Source organism: Pholcus phalangioides, unplaced genomic scaffold (assembly GCF_987345545.1).
Source record: "Pholcus phalangioides strain wild (caught in Gottingen) unplaced genomic scaffold, Ppha-v1.0 ptg000042l_1, whole genome shotgun sequence".
NCBI classification, from domain to species: Eukaryota; Metazoa; Arthropoda; class Arachnida; order Araneae; family Pholcidae; genus Pholcus; species Pholcus phalangioides.
The window spans coordinates 8,618,416-8,635,622 of NW_028301628.1; the positions used below are offsets into that span (position 1 = coordinate 8,618,416).

The 17,207-nt window shown below is 34.4% G+C and overlaps 2 protein-coding genes across 2 annotated transcripts; one reads left to right on the forward strand and one right to left on the reverse strand.

Annotated features, from left to right (window-relative positions):
* The first annotated feature begins 220 nt into the window (after window positions 1-220).
* Window positions 221-12,084, forward strand: mRpL47 (mitochondrial ribosomal protein L47). Its single transcript, XM_089255158.1, has 6 exons — window positions 221-428; window positions 2,783-2,880; window positions 4,138-4,198; window positions 9,018-9,114; window positions 10,476-10,606; window positions 11,781-12,084. The coding sequence occupies exons 1-6, from the start codon at window positions 364-366 to the stop codon at window positions 12,064-12,066; spliced, it is 738 nt and encodes a 245-aa protein (XP_089111284.1). The 5' UTR covers window positions 221-363; the 3' UTR covers window positions 12,067-12,084.
* Srp9 (signal recognition particle 9) lies at window positions 11,814-17,137 on the reverse strand. The gene is made up of 5 exons (XM_089255161.1): window positions 17,028-17,137; window positions 16,831-16,933; window positions 14,619-14,687; window positions 12,534-12,642; window positions 11,814-11,895 (listed from the first exon to the last, which is right to left on the reverse strand). The coding sequence occupies exons 2-4, from the start codon at window positions 16,900-16,902 to the stop codon at window positions 12,547-12,549; spliced, it is 237 nt and encodes a 78-aa protein (XP_089111287.1). The 5' UTR covers window positions 16,903-16,933; window positions 17,028-17,137; the 3' UTR covers window positions 11,814-11,895; window positions 12,534-12,546.
* Window positions 17,138-17,207: the final 70 nt, after the last annotated feature.

Sequence of the window (17,207 nt, forward strand, 5' to 3'; positions counted from 1 at the left end):
TCTGAATGACGTCATGTTCATGTGAAAAAAAAATTACAAAATCTTTAGTTTATCAAATATTTGTATAGATTTATAAATGAAATTTTTTTTTAATTCGAATTTGCATAACGCATGATGAACTCCAAGAAAGTGTGAACAAGACATCATAATCTCACTTCTATACATTAGTGACGCGAAGGGATAATTTCACTTAGTTACCCAAACATCCTTCTTGGTTTTGTTTGTTTGTTTACAATTTGGTTGTAAAATTGGGAATTGTTTGTTATTCAGTCAGATAAATCAGTTGAATTTATTTATTACTGAAGAAACAAGTTGCGATTATAATTTTTTTTTATTGTCACTAGATGTTTTAAAAACTTCAAAATGAATCGAACATGTACCTTTTTGAGGGACTTATTTGTCCGAAAAAACTCAATATTAAAGCATAAGTAATTATAAGCTATATTTTACTGTAACATGAGATTATGTAATTAGCATCAGTATAATTTAATTGTCTCTCCGTAGACAGACCCTCAACATGATAACAGGCCGGAATTGCACTAAGAGTTTTGAAAAAGTGCTTTTGTAAAACTTGTAAATTGCAACTAATAAGCGTATGTAACCGCTTATTGGGTTCTTCTCCTACAAGTTTTGTACCGTAAGAACTCTTTTATCAAACTTTTATAGTGGGAATCTCCGCCCTACATAAAAAATTCAAGCATTTACCATCTCTACTTCAAAATATGGAGCACAGGTGGAAGCACCAGCAAGAACTTGAATCTAGTACTGTTAGGGTTACCAGCCGTCCCCCTTTAGGAGGATATGTCCTCCTTTCTGATGTCATTTCAAGCGGGGGGGGGGGGGTAGTTTCAACTTTGAAAAATAGGCCTTCATTCCTTCACTGACATGAGTGCATTTTTTTCCTCATTCACAAATGCCGTTGAAATTCCCAGAATTTTCTCTGTATTAGTGGGAAAAAATTATTTTGTGGCCGCTTTTTTATTGGTCAGAATAGTGGTGCCATCTGTTGTGAAAATTTGGGGAAGTGATATCACTAAGGATACGTGCAGGCAACCCCCATCTCAGTCTTTGAGTCTGGTAATCCTAAGTACAACTCCAAGAACTAATTTGTTAGGGCCATGTGTAGCGTCATCTTAATGTATGAGCCCATTCGGGCATCTCACAAAAATTAAAATGGTTGAAATTTTCAAGAATGGCCATGTAGGGCCTCAGAAAAATCAATTGGCCCGGGGGCCCCATTTATTTATTGATTTATTCAATATTGGTTGGTTGAGGCTTACACAAGGGAATGCGGAGATGAAATTAGACAGGCAATTGATGTCACAAAGAAAATCAGAAACTGTTGCACAATCAATAATGTTTGGAGGGAGGTTGTTCCAGTCGGTTATTGTTCGAGGAAAGAAACTAATTTTGAAACAATCTGGATGCAAAGATGAGTTTCAATTTTTGTGAATGGTTAATTCTTTTAGAAAAGTATGAAGCTGGAGTTAGAAAATTTGAGGTGTTGATATGAAAATGACCACGGAGAATTTTAAAAAGGAAAGATAATCGAGAGATATATCTACGGGTAAAAAGCGGTTGCATATTGAGTTGCCGCTTGAGTTCAGTGACTGAGGCAGTGGATGACCAACAGTTAAGAATGAAGCGAGCAGATTTATTTTAAATAGATTCTAATTTGTCTATATTGGAGAGAGTATGGGGGTCCCAGATTTCACAGGCATATGAGAGTACAGGAAGGATGTAGGTTTGGAAGCAGAGATGTCTGAGGTGACGGGTTGAGTTTTTGAGGTTCCGACGAAGAAAAAAGAGTTTTTGGAGAAGCTTATGAAAGAGGTAATCAACATGGAGATTCCAACAGAGGTCAGCGGAAATAATTGCACCCAGATATTTATAATTAGAAACTTCGGTGATCAAGGAGTTATTGATACTCTTAAGGCGGCCCTGGCCATGTGTGCACAAGCACACAGCTACAACTAGATGCTTAGTCAACTGGGCTAAACACACATTTTATCTTCCTCCTTGTAATGTTGGGGGAGAGATTGAAGGGTCATATTTGCTCCCACTCTGGCCCAGCGCCTGGATCAGCATACCTTTCTTCTTCCACCCCACCTAGTTGCAGCCCTGCTTACACAACACATTTCTGCGTGTACTGATTCGTTAAAGAAATTTTTCAGAGGAATGTGTACTAGGTGCATGTACAGTTAAGAAGAAGAATGATTGCAATAGTTTTATCTGTGTGCATTTAACTATTATGAGTATCAGCTTATAGAACTTATAGATTGTGTTCACCATGGTGTTAATATACTGGTTCCAGGTTCTTAGGTGGCTAGATTTTCAAATCATTCAAAAATGTGAGGAATTCAAAAACTACATGATACCACTTGTGAGTTAGCTTAGCAACTTTAATTTATGAAACAATCGATACAAACAGAGAGTCCAGAACTAAGGTGGGAGGGGGAGAAGTTTCTTGATAAAATTTATTCTGTCAGCCTGGACAAGCATGCATTTAAGTCAGGGCTGGTTCTGGACATTTTTCAAGTGTAACTGAATTTTTTAGTGATAAAAAAAATATTTTTTAAACAATTGTCTCTTATCTGCCCTCTCCTCCCCACCTTTAGTTGGCTGTGTAGTTTGCAGGATTCAATGTCTAGTCCTGATTCGTCTTTTATTATGGGTTATTATTGATAGTTTTGTTTTAATAAAATAAGGTTATTTGAATAATTTTTTTCATGATGAGTTATTGTATTTGCTAGAATCAATTTTTATTTTTATATCGTTTCAGATTCAGTTCGAAAGGCATACAAACATCTGTGTTCAGAAGAGATTTGATGGAGTTTTTTGATGACTCTAAGAATTGGGGTGAAAATGAAGTTCGATCTGGTAATGGGGAAAGAAAAAGTCACATATTGATGTTTTAATATATTGCTTTTTCATCTATTTTCACTTGGAAGTCTTTGAAGTGAAATTCATTTTTTAACTTGATTTACACATGTAGGGGGTGCCAGATTTCAAAAATAAAATTTCTTTGTAAATTAAAATATAGGTTACTGGGAGATGTTTTTTAAACTAAGAGACAGTTCTGTATACACAGGATGTCTGCCAGCCAAATACACATATAAAACTCTTTAAAAACAAAATAACAAATACAGTCTATGCTGTTTATTAAAATCATGGATAACGTTATTGTTTGGGTATTGTTATCACTTTTGCTAGGTATGGAATGGAGCAATTTGATAACACAGGAAAAAAATTGTTTATAGTTATCAGGATTTTTTGGTTTATTTTATCTATTCTTTATCCTTGAAAGTTTTTTTAAATTTATAGTCATAATAGTGTGATCATAACATATTCCCAAGGGATCAGCACAATCCATCTAGGAAAAGTTTTTCTTTTTGCATATTTTGGAATAAATGTTGAACCAGATTCATTTCTTCCCTATAAGTTATAGTTATCAACCTGCAAGACTATGTAGGACGTCAGAAGGCTCCCTTATATAGATGAAAATTTCCAGTAATCAGGTTCGCAATCCTTATGCTTGTCCTAATAGAGCCGTAATAACTGCTATGATCCATGTACGTGTAACACCTCTTTTTCCAATTTCTTTCCTATAGTGTAAGTTAAAAAAAAAAAAAAAGTCTGTTTCTTTCAGTTGACCAGATTCACATTTCCTCAGCCGGCATTCACAAGGGAATCTACAAAACGTCGTACACCGTACCACAATCCATAATACCATTCTAACTCCTAACAATTTCTGAATAAAAAAGGGTACTTTAGTTTTTAAAGGGGACAAAATCCTGTTTTTGAACAATTAAAAAAATTCATGATTTAACGTTTTAAAATCTGTTCTGTGAAGAAGAAAAACAGAGTTGTCCTGTTTTCATGTGTTCCATTCAGCGAGAAATATGGTCATTATACTTACAACTGAGATTTTTTTCGGACATAGTTATCAATCAGTTATTGTTATCAGAAACCCAGAGTCTCGATGTGATCACATTAAGTGGTGTGCACTGTATTATAATCTCATCAATGCAATTAATACATGCTTTTATTACATCGGAGCTCCTTGTCAGACAAAGATGAAAAGATTTCTGTTCCTTTTGAGTTGTTTGTTATATTTGTGGATTTTTTTTTTCCTAGGACGGGCATGGACCATAGATGAACTGAGGATAAAAAGTAACACTGATTTGCATAAATTGTGGTATGTACTCTTTTTAAACAAAGTTTTTATCAAGCAATGAAATTTGGTGGTTGTCATGATTTCTTGAAATATTCTTCCTTTTGTTTTTAAACGGGGCTTATTTTGATTGTAGTTATGAATCAATTAAAAATGGAACGAGTGAAACACAAGCATGTAGGAATAAATTCTAATTTATTTGGTTTTACAAACAAGTTTTGTACCCTTTCATTTCAAAATAGTTTTCTATCCTATCCCAAATGCTCTGAAAAGATTTTACTCTTTTTCATGTTGTCCATTTTTTTAAAACAAATGTTCGCTAGTCCTTAGATAATGAAAGTTGGTACAGATTTTTATAGTTATGAACAAGAATGTTGTACACCTTGTATATTTCTCTTTTTTCTGAGATATACTCTTATTATTTTCATCTAAAGAATTTTATCAGAATTATTACATATAATCACTGTATAACAATACCATTTAATTCTATCTAGGATTCTTTCTTGGAAAATACTTTTCAGCACGATGTAAATTATCAAAAATATGAGTTTTCTGGTGAACATTATGGTTTTTACAGATTCAAAAAAAATCCCAATGAAGTTTATTACTCATACTTATATTTAGAAGTTGATCATTCATCCGATTCTTCATGTATGAATTCTTTTATGTACACTGTATTGCGATAATTCTGTCCTCTTTAGAGTTTAGACATTTTCTCGAATTTCTAAAAAAATACTGAACGAATCACTCTGAAATTTTGATCCTATATGCCCTGTGTTGGTACTCACCATTTCTGGTGAAAATTTAGTCATAAGCAGGCCCGTCATTCGGGGGGGGGGGCGTTGCCCTTCCCTGGCTTTTGAAAACACACGAAAAATGGTATATATATATATACAAATATATATATGCATACATTGAGTAAATGTTGTTTGCTTCCCCCCCCCCCCCGGAAAAAGTTGAAATGATGGCCTTGGTTACAAGTTCAGTTGGAGGACTGACAAAAAATTAAATAAGACAAAAATGTTTAAATGTTTTTGATCAACCCTGTATCAGAAAAAGCTGTAAATGGCTTCAACAAAATATTGTACTAATTTTGTGCAATACTTGTGTACATATTCATGAAAATATCACATATATTCACGAAAATATAAATGTTTTCCATAGAAATTCCAATTTTCACCGCATGATTTTTGCTTATAACATGCTGAGTTTTCAATCAATTTTTAGGAAATTCACAGAAAACATGACTCTATACATGAGACGTACTGTATGGAAATTTAAAATATGACAAATCATTATTCAATGAGATACGAGTATCTTTAGTAAATGATTATTAATTGCATATGTTCAAGAAATATAAATTATTTTTCATAATTTGATTGCCAGATATAAAGTGCAACTTATGTAAAAATTCTAGTTGAATGTCATGAAAATTCAGAAAGATATATGCAATATTCTGAGCTGTAATTCAAAACTTGCTGAAAGTAACTGAATAATAATGGATTTTCCACAAATCGGTATACAATTATTTGCTGTTATTTCATTTTTGACTTCAGTTTGTTTATTTTGCATCATACATGTGTGCTATGCTAAACCACTTCTCTTACATAGCATCAGACATGTCTTCTTCGCTCATTCGTATAATGCTGGGTTCTCGAAATAACCAAACAGCAAAATAATCGTATAACAATTTGTGGAAATCCCTCATCATATAGTTTCTTTCGGCAAAATTACAGCTCACAATATCGTGTATATCTTTCTAAATTTTCAGGACATCGAGTTGGAATTTTTATATAAGGTACACTATATGGTAATCATATTATGAAAAGTAAAATTTATATTTCTTGCACATGCGCAATTAATAATCATTTACTAAAAATACTTGCATCTCATTGAAATGATTTGTCACACTTTGATCTTTGAATTTCTATATATTGAATATTGAAAGACCGGACACACACACCCTGCATCCCATCTCAAGGAGATATCAAAACGTTCCAGAAAAATGGATGCATCCAGAATTTTACTAAATTGAATCACTATACAGTATATCCCATGTGTAGCATCATGTTCTCTGTAAATTTAGTAAAAATTGGTTGAAAACTCTGCATGTTATAAGTGAAAATCATGTGATGAAAATTGAAATTTTTATAGAAAACATTTATATTTTTGTTAATATATATGGGCTATTCTCATGAAAATGCATGGAAATATTGCACAAAGTTAGTACAATATTTTGTTAGTTACAAGTCATTTGCAGCTTTTTCTGATACAGGGTTGATCAAAAACATTTTCTTCTTATTTAACTTTTTGTCGGTCACCTAAATGCACTTGTGACTAATTTTCACTGGAAATGGTGAGTACTTACACAGGGTATATATGACCAAAATTTCAGAGCAAGTTTCTAAAAATGAAATGCAAAATTTTTCCATAAATTTGAGAAAATGTCTAAACTAAAAAGGACACTTTTCGTAATATAGTGTTTTTCAGAAAATGAATGCTGCATTTCTTGTAGATATTTGTGTTGTGGTTTATAGCATTGTGTGAAGTCGTATCCTTATTCACCCTTTATCTTTTGAACCATTGGTTAAACATACTTTTAGAAGTGTCTGAATAACATGCCCTTATTTATATGTTATTCACATTTTACTAGAGGCCATATATGTACTGAAATACAAAATTTAATTTTTTTTGTATGATCCCCTCTATCCTCTAACTTCCAATGAGAAAGTTGTTACCTGTTGTTATAAAGTAGGGTCACCAGATTCGAAAACTGAGAAAGGAGGACACTTGTGCATGCATGCCCTTGATAATGTAATTTCCCCCAATTTTTTAACAGATGGCGCCAGGCACCACTATACCAACAAAAAGAACTGCCACCACAATATTTTTTCCCAACCACAACTGCTAAAGAGAGAAAAGAAAAACAAATGTCTATCCGTCTCTCCTTGCTTTTAGTGAATTGTTCACACAATCTAGTCAGTTTTATTACTTTGCCTAGAGCAAGGCAAGAGGTTTTCTTTCTCTACCCCTGAGAAGGTTCTTTTCCTTTGGGAGTGTTGCTTTTTTACCAGAAGTGATTTTGACATAGCAATCAGCATTGAGTGTTGCTTGCATCATATTTTCTTCATTTCTTTATGGAAGATGTACCCTCCACCCTCGCTCTTCAGTATACAATATTAGCTGTTAGTGAGCAAACAATGATATTTTCGGAATGGATGTTGTGGTTTTGTTCTCCCAGAGCTGTTTTTCAGACTGTTTTCCATGTTATGCTGGAACTAACTGTGCAGTGGTTAAAATAGCATCTGCTCTTGGAGGCAACTTGCGTTCATGTATTTGGAATTCTTATTGACAAGCAGCTAACGTTTTCTAAACATTGTTCAGTGATGGGCAAAAAACAGAATAGAATTCTCGGTTTCATTTTCAAAAGGTCTCTTCGCTTTCTCCTAAAGTCATTCTTTTTCTTTTCCGAGGCTTAGTTTGTTCTGGAGTATGTTGTAAGGTTTTGGAGACCATACCTACAGAGGGACCTAAGGGGGGTGCATGGAAGAGCTACACATGTCCTTGTGTTGGCACACAGGGCTAGAGTTATGAAAATAGACTTCATTTTTTGAAGATGTTTACATTGAAAGAATGCAGGTGTCAGGGGGATATGATCGAAGAGTCCAAAATGTTAGTGGGATGGACTGTGAGTTATTAATACGCCGTCAATCGACTGCTTTGACAAGGAGACACCAGTATCGATTGGTAAAGGACAATTCTAGGTTGTGATGTTGCAGGGAATTTTTCTCTAAAAGGGTTGTTGATAAATAGAGTAGATTAACTGTGAGGGTAGTAAATTTTAACGCAATTGACATGTTTAAAAAGAAATACAATAAAAATATTAGGGTAAAACAAGAATCTATCCCTACTTAGATAAGGCAACCATAAATATTTTTATGGGCATTGTATAATAACTTATCATGCATATATAGTTTTTAGTTGTTATAATTGCGCTTTTAATTGGGTTGCTGTATTTCAGAAATATACAGGGTGATTCAAAACTCAAAGTACAAACTTTTAGGGGAGGTAGAAAACACAAAAACAAAACGAAATCACATAGGAATGTATGACTGGAAACCCCCAATCTGATCAGCTGGAGGATAAACGAAGATGCAGAAATGACAAGCCAGTAATAGGTGGGAAAACTCTTTATTTAGCTATACTTTACACAAGGACAGTACGTGCATATGTTAAGTTTCATAAAAAGGGCTCAAAGTTCTTACCATCCATATTTATGTACAATTTTTTTTGTGGTGCATTCCTATGTGATTCTGTTTCAGCCACCTAGTTGGGCATTTTGCCTGTTGTGACCTTGCATTTGTATTCCGGGAATTCCGGTGGCAATTGGTCAAATATAAGAATGTGTGAAAAAACTATATATATAGTAGTAGACATTTTTTTTTCCAGAAAAAAAAATTCCGAAAACTTGGAAAGGAGGACAAAAGGGAGAATTTTCTAAAACATAGGAGGGTGTTCAAAATTACATCAAAAAGGAGGACGTCTGGTAACCCTATGTAAAGTTGTGCCCTGTCTGAGCCTAACGGAAATAAAACAATTCACATTTTCTCTCAGTGAGTTTTAATAAACTGCAACTGAATTTTTTCTGGAGTTTATCTCTTGATGTATGCCGTTCTTTCTATTTCCAGTATATTTCATCTAATTCAAAGTGTATTTCTGTCACCGAAAGTTCAACAGAGAAAGAGTCTATAAGGATATGACTTTACACCATGTATAAAAGATCTCGCATGATTATTGCTATTTCTGATTCAAAGTAATGCAGTTACTTAATTTCCCGATTTAGGTTTGTGCTTTATAAAGAGAAAAATATGCTTCTGACAATGGAGCATGCTGCCAAAAAAGAGTATGAAACATTTCCTAGTCCTGAAAGGATAGATAAGGTAGTGATTATCTCAGAATATACATCTATCTATCATAAAGTTAATAATCACATGCAGTAACATACAGGGGACGTCAAAAAAAAATTCCATTATTTCAAAGTGCACATCTTGTGTATAAATACAATAACTACCTCTTGTTACATTGAAAACGGAATTATTTTTGACTTGCCCGTTGTATCATGATGTATACTAGTATTTATGTAATAGGTGAATGTGATTGTCATTACAGTCATTGGCTTCTCTTTTGGATAAAAGATGCAAGATTCTCATGCTTATTTTAGAACACATTGTCAAATAACCATTTCTCTTCCTTTGTTTGATGTGAAACCAAAGTTTCAAACTTTTTTTACCTGCCTGTAATTTCCATGTGAGCCCAGTGGAATTCTCATCAATGTGTGTTTCCCATACAGATATTAAATAACTTTTGGTTCACTATATATTCGTTTCTGTCTGTAAACAGACAAAAGCTATAAAAGAAGGGCTAAAAATGTAAACTATTTCAGAAACAATTTCAATAAATTAAAATACAGTAAAATTTTGGATTGCAAATAACTTGGTTTATGAATATTTTGCAAGATGAGGAAATATTTTTTTTGCCAAATTTAGACTTTATAAATATATGATGTCTTACTATACAAGCAAAAATTGTGAACAAAGGTTGGAATTGATGAACTAACAAATCTCTCAATACGAGTAGCACATATACTGAAGCCTGTCAATTGAGTGCCATGCAATTACAACTAATGAGCCAACTAAGCAGACTGTTCTATTTTTCTCTTTCATAGCAAAGCCATCTAAACGAGTTCAGGGCCCAAGCATTTTTGGAATTTATTCATATTATTTTAATGGAAGACCAAATTAAAAAAAAATACATTTTTTGTGTATGCATGTATTTATTAACGAACACCGATAGTATGAGGCTCTTGTTTGATTTGGCCCCCCCCCCCCCTCAAGTCCCATTCATAGCACAAGTCCATGAAAGACTCTCTCCCTCTTGTAAATTAATGCAAGTGGGGATTTGTCTGTGAAGCCTCTCTTTTGCATCTTTCCAAAATTACTCAAGTCGTCAATATAAAATGAATCACTCTGTGCAAAGTAATTGAAAGAATTGTACTTGGCCTAAGGCCACAGATGGATTCAAATGAAATGAATCATTTGAGTTTCTATCATTTTTCTGTGGGAAAGTTTCGGATTATGAACATGATTTATAGAACAAATTATGCTCATAACCCAAAGTTCCACTATATCAATTTTTCTTGGAAGAGAATAGTTCAAGATAATTATATAATTGAATTAGCTATTGTGTACTTAACTTTCACTCAAATTGAAAAGTTCTTAAATGTTACATGGAAATTTTTCAGGTTGAGATCAGTATGGAAAACCTTGAAGCTGTTGTGCGAGAAAGAAATGAAGCATATAACTTATTAGAGACTGGTGAAACTGGCGAGATACCATATGATTACAAAGAAGATGAATTTGGACGATTCAATCTGTATGTAATAGATTCAAATTTTTTACACTTTTCCTTGTTACAAAGTATGAAAGCTAATGCCTGTTCGCCTTTTTCATGATATTTACAAGGTTTCTAGCACCAGTTATTAAAAATGGCAGTCGGCATTCATTACAATGACCTCATGTATTGGAACTGTTCCATTATAACGACTGGTATGATAAGTCTGGAATGTTTTACTATAATCCCATGTTATTTTTTGCCCAATATAATGAATTCACTAAGCACGCAGACCATTCATCCACACACCCACTAAAATTGTTTAGTGGGATAAATCTAAACTCAGACTTGCCTTTTTTTTTTTGCAAAGAAATGAACAAAAATAGTGCTTAATCTTTACCTTTGATATTGGAGAATTTTTTTTGGTATCTGTTTGTAATGGCGAGACCCAATGCAATGTGTGAGACTTATTACTGATTTCCCCATTTCTCGAGGTATGGGTTTCTCAGAATTTGTATTGGGAAAAAAAAGGGTATGAAAGGTTCTGACCACTACAGGAGGAGATGTTCTCCAATAGACATTCATAATGAGTCACTTTTCTTCAGATATAACAGCAGACACTTTGTTTACATTCATTCAATATGGGTATTAAAATAAGCATAATATAATCATCTTAAATTACAACACATGTACAATGTGTTCATCAATTTAGTTATGATTTTATTGTTATTTTCTAGCCTAATACATTTCATTGTAACATTTACAAAACAAACAAAATAATTCCTTATCTCATCCACAAATATGGATTTCCTCTTAAAAAGCAAATTTGTTTCTTAAACCAGTCCCTTTCAAACTGAAATTACTGTACAATATATATGTACTGCTTAGTATTCCTGGGGGTGGGGGAGGAGAAGTAGGGTTCTTGTGCAGTAAGGGAGAAAAAAAAGAGGGAATCAAGAAAATTAATTCAAACATTTTCAGTGCCTCTGATTATCCATAAACTCAAACTTTAAGGGCTCAGATTTTTTCGGCTTTCAATGCATGTCATTAATTATGAAAAAAAATTATCAGCTCACAAAAAAAGTTTCACATTTAAGGGTTAAGTCAATATTTAATTCTCACGTAGCTTTAGTAGTGACTTTTTTTTTAATCTTCTCAGCCATTGCAGTTTTTAAAACAGGACTTCAAAATGTTTTTTTTTTTTTGGGGTATTTAGCGTGCCATTGGAGGAACACTTCATACCACTAGAGGAAAATAAGAAGTTTTTGGAGGAAGATTTGTTCCCGACTATGGAGACAACAAACCCAACTGTACCTGAATTCCTCTGCCTCCTGAAAGAAAAAGAAAATTACATGAAGAGGTTGGAAAGGAGAAAACAAAGAACACACATCCGCAAAATATTTAGAGCTTTTCCCGATGTGGACATGGAAGCGTTACAAGAGAAATACCCCGACATAGACGTTTATCAGTTCAAAGAGTACATAGAAAAAAATGATCAATAAAACAATTATTTTCGTTCATTTCACAGATAAGTTCAGCATGCCCATGTTTGAATTATATTCGATTGTTTTACCCGAAAGGATTTTTTTCAATTATTAATGAAATCAGTATCCAATTTCAATGGACTTGAATGCATTTCATCAGTTCTCCCTGTGTTTTTAATACAGTAAAACCTGTCTAAAACAATACTATAAGGACCTAGAAAAAAATGTTATATATATTGTTGTATACAGTTTGAGTATTTACACTATTTCGTATTGGATAAAAATTCCAACAGGATCAAAGGAAATATCATAGACAATATTGTTATACACAGGTTTCACCATTTTCTTTTTTTACTGTAAGAAAACTAGCTAAAAAAATTAGCAATATGTAGAACTGAATGAAACTAATCAACTTTGCTAGAAAATTAACAAGTTTTATTACAAAAGCATTTTTGAATACATATATACAACAAAAATCCATTTACTAATAACAATAGCTCATTTTTCCTTCGAAGCCATGTGCCTCATCAGCTGGCTCATGAATTTGTCTATTTTCTTGAGATCCTGGGCATGTTCAGCCAGATACATAAGACACTGAAATAAACATTTATTCAAATTCTGAAAATAATTCATGAAGACAAAGAAAACATAAATACTGACATCTGAATATTTTTAATACTCAAAGTATTAAGTAAAAAAAAAAAAAATTCTCATTCAATTCTTACGTCAGCGAAAAAGAGATAAAAAGGAATGCATTTTTTTACAAAGGTATATGAAGTAAGAAAGAATAAAGGAAAACCTTTTACAGAAATTGTTAAAAACTAGGATTTGACAAATCTCTGGTCACATGGGTACTTAAAAACTGGTATATTAAGAGATGAATTTTTCCTTTATGTCAATAGTCAGACCATGGTGTAATTTCACCCCTGGGGACTGAATAAAAAAATGATTCCCTCACTGGGACATATATACAGGGTGGTCATAAAACAACTTTGCAGATACAGGACCCCTAGCAGCCACAAAAATTAATGGATGTAAATGAAATTCAAGATGCAGATGTTTCTAAATATGTGCTCAAGAATGATGGGGGAAAACAAAACCCCGGCTCTCATGGTTATGATCACAGCAACAAAAGTTTGAAAAATTCAAATAGAAACACACTTTTATGTGTTGCTAAGATCAACGCAATGAAAAACCATGACCACATTAGAACAGTAATTGCAGCTTCATAAACACTGTTGCTGGACATAGACAAAGATCTCACCAAGGTGTTGATTCCCCAACTACTCTGACAGAAATTTCCGGTAGCAGAAATGTGATCTGCACTGGTTGTCTTCACATATTTGTGTCTAGTGTCAACATTTATGGTGCTCAGGTACCATTCGACACTACTTATGGTTTATTCCTGTGCCAATTATTTTACGATGCGTAAAATTTAGCATTGCCACTTGAATTTTTCTAAACTTTGTTTCTGTAACATGTAGGAATTTATTGAACAGCTGTTGAAAAGGAAGCGATATCCTGGGACAGTGCTGAAGCAACGAATGACTGTATGAGAACACTGATTCAAACAGTAACACTATACATTGAGAAGTTAGGTAGGAGAGAGATTTTGATGTACTGAGACATAATAGTTTGTTTCTTATATATAAAAAAACCTGGAATACATTGCTTTCAGCTGTGGTAATCGCTGGGAGCCAACAAACCACAATCACGAGAGCTAGGTTATTGTTTGTTTCTCTACTCATTCTCAAAAGCAATACTCTGAAACACCCATATCTTAAGTTCCAGTTGCATTCATCGATTTTTGCTGCCTCTAGGGCTTGTATATTGGGTGAAGTTATTTTATGCCCACCCTGTATGTCCCGCAGGCATTTTATAAATATCTTTCACAAAATTGATTTGAATGAAAATAACTTATTTGTTCATTGCATTTTAATCATCATTATAATACCACTAGGACATATGTGTTCCACTAAAGAAACACCAATGATCCCTTCTCTCCTTGGCGATTTTTATTTTTTCACCATATCATCAATATTTACATTCTAGTTGATTTATTAAAGTGCATACAGTCGAATCCCATCATAACGAACTCCAAGAGACCGGATAAACCTCTTCGCAATAACAAAATTTCGTTATACAGGAATTTCTCGATTTTTAAATTGTTCCTATGTAAACTTATCTGGAGGATTACAAAAGCCTTGGCTAAAACAAGATTTTTGCTATAACAGTATTTGTTGAAACGGGAATAGACTTTTATTCCGAAAAAATTGATGGGGAAGGGTTAACAATGAGTAAATCTAATCTGCTAATTATACTAGCATAGACCTTTCACTGACATTATAGTATGAGGCCTTTACTGTATTAAATTATAATTGAGTACAACAGCTATTTTTTACGGAATTTATGTCGGCATGTCCACCAACATGATGTAACAACATGAGTCATTTCAAATAATTTCTGGTGGGGGAAAAATATGCTCTTGGTGCATATTTTTGATTTATCAAGCCCTGGCAATTTTTGAAAACATTTAATTATAATTGCATAAATGCTGAAGAAAAAATTACCGTTTGATTATCAGTCAGCTTAACAACCAATTTGCCATCACTATGACGATACTTCATGGTGAACCTGACCTAATAATAAATCGAAAACTACATTACAGTATGTGATTACATATATGCATGATACTATTTGACAAAATATCTCTATATATATATATATAGTGTATACAGTGGAACCTCTCAATAATAGACTCTTGACACTTCTTTCAAACAGTATAACTCAGGTCTATCATCATCTATGGGCGATTTACTACCTTAGTGAGTTGTGCCGGAAGTGTAACTGTGTGTACCTAACAGTCTGAATATGTATATAGTGTTGTGTTTGATTTTTCAGTGCCGCCATCTATATTTCAGAAGTGAATGATGTGTTATGATTGAATTACATTTGTGCTGTTTGTAGGTCTCTGTGGCGAGACTTTTTAAAGCGAAGATTGGCTCGCATTCACGCCTTGAAGTTGGGAACCACAGAAAAAAACTTCAACCGACCACCACTGTGGCGACGGTGGGTTCGAACCTGGGGCCTCACGCCGCGAGCCTGTCACTATGACCGCTCGACCACCACAGCGGCAGACCCTTGACACTATAAAAAATTTGCCTTCTGTCAGGGAGTGCAAGTTTATTGGTAATAAAATACATCAAATCCCTTTGACATGTTTAAAAAAAAGTGGCATTTAATCGGAGGTGTCTATACAGAGTAACTAAACTGATGGTCAGAACTGTAAGGGGTGATAGAACTCGCAAAAACAAACAACTTTCATTGTGTAATAAGGGGTCAAAAAGCAAGCAGTAAACCATGAGAAGGCACTTTTTCTAGAGCGGATGCAATGTCACCTTACACAGAACCCGTCCCCGATGTGACACCTGTATTGCAGCTGGTGGTCGCCCATTTGAGCATTTGTTGTAAAGTTTTCAATGATTGATATTGTTTGCCGTTTAATATTTTAATCTTCATTACCCTCTACATTTTAACAAGGACAAAGAATCTTTATTATCAAAAACTTTACAACAGATGATCGGCCAGCAACTACAATACAGGCATCACACTGATAACAGATAGCAGCTGAATGACAGATCTATGAAGGGCAACGTCTCATCCACTCCACACAAAAAAGCTCCCTCTTGCAACTCGCCTATTACTTATCTATCACCCTTTACAGTTCTGTTCTGACAATCAGTTTAGTTACACTTTGTAAAATCTCTTCAAGACGTCATTCCTCGTTAAGTAGTTTTTTTTAAGGCCCATTCAGCTTTCATAACCCTCTTTTGCATGTACTAATATTAAGGTAACACTGGGACTTCAAGTACCTGCTTGCCTTTTTTCCTTCATAAGGAAAGAAATGTAGAGCAGGTGAAAATTTTTGAAGCAGGTTTTAAACCCGCCATTTCTATTTCCCATGTAGACGGGGCTATAGATAACAAAGTTATTAACCCTAGAATACTAACTCAAATAAAAACTGCATGTTAACTGCCTATACGTCTATGTTTCTGGTACGTAGAATTGGTATTCTAGGGTTAAACCCTAGTTTTAGACAGGTTTCATTACAAGTAGGAGGCTTGTATGTCTGTAGATGGACAGGAAATCATTGCACCCCTGGATATGCATAGAGATCGCTGGACTAGAGAGAGGGGAAGCAACGAATCCACTCTTCAACTACTCCTACATTATACAGGGATGCCAAAATGCAAGCTTGTTTTGGCTGCCAGTGTGCCTAGTTACGTGCACCTCAGGTGACATACATGCACACTCACCTCACATAACTTGTGTATTTTGATCATTCACTGACCCGTCACTCTTTCGGTCGCTCACTAACCCAGTCCTTTGCTTCCTAGGTCACTCATATGCTTAGACACTTTTGCAATCACTCTTTTGGTTGCTCACTGACCACGTTCCTTGCTCTCTAGGTCACTCTTTTGGTTGCTCACTGACCTAGACCCTCACTCTCCAGATCACTCACATGCTTGCATATACTCTCTAGGTCACTCACATGCTTGCACGCACTCTCTAGGGCACTCTTTTGGCCTATCACTCTCTAGGCATTCGTGGCTTTGGTGCCGTTCTATTAATTTTCTTGACCACTCATTCAGTAATCAGTAAATACAGATCTGGTAACGTAAATCAATTAGCAATTAGTTGTGCCTCAGAATAAGCATGTCAATTATGTGAAAACATGGTGCACATTCCCAAATACATACATACAAAATGAACATTTCTTACCTTCATAGGATCGGCAATGTAAAGCCTTTCAGAAGCTCTTGCAAATTCTTCCCAAATGGCACAGTAAGGCATAATTACAAAACTTCTCTTTTTACCAAGAATTCTAAAAGAAACGCCGAATTTAAAAAGACTAATTAATCGGTTGTCGAAACTTTTTCACACACACACAACAAACATACGTAATTGCAATCACACACGTTTCTTTTCAAGCAGTGGCGTCTCCTAGCGACGATCGTGGAAATTAAAAAACACAGCAGACGAGGAGGTGTCGACATCCACCCAAGCAGTAGTGACGCCTAGTGGCGATGGTTAGAAACACCGAGGAAGCAGACAAGAGAGAGAAAGAAAAAGACATATACAAGCAGTAACGACTCCTA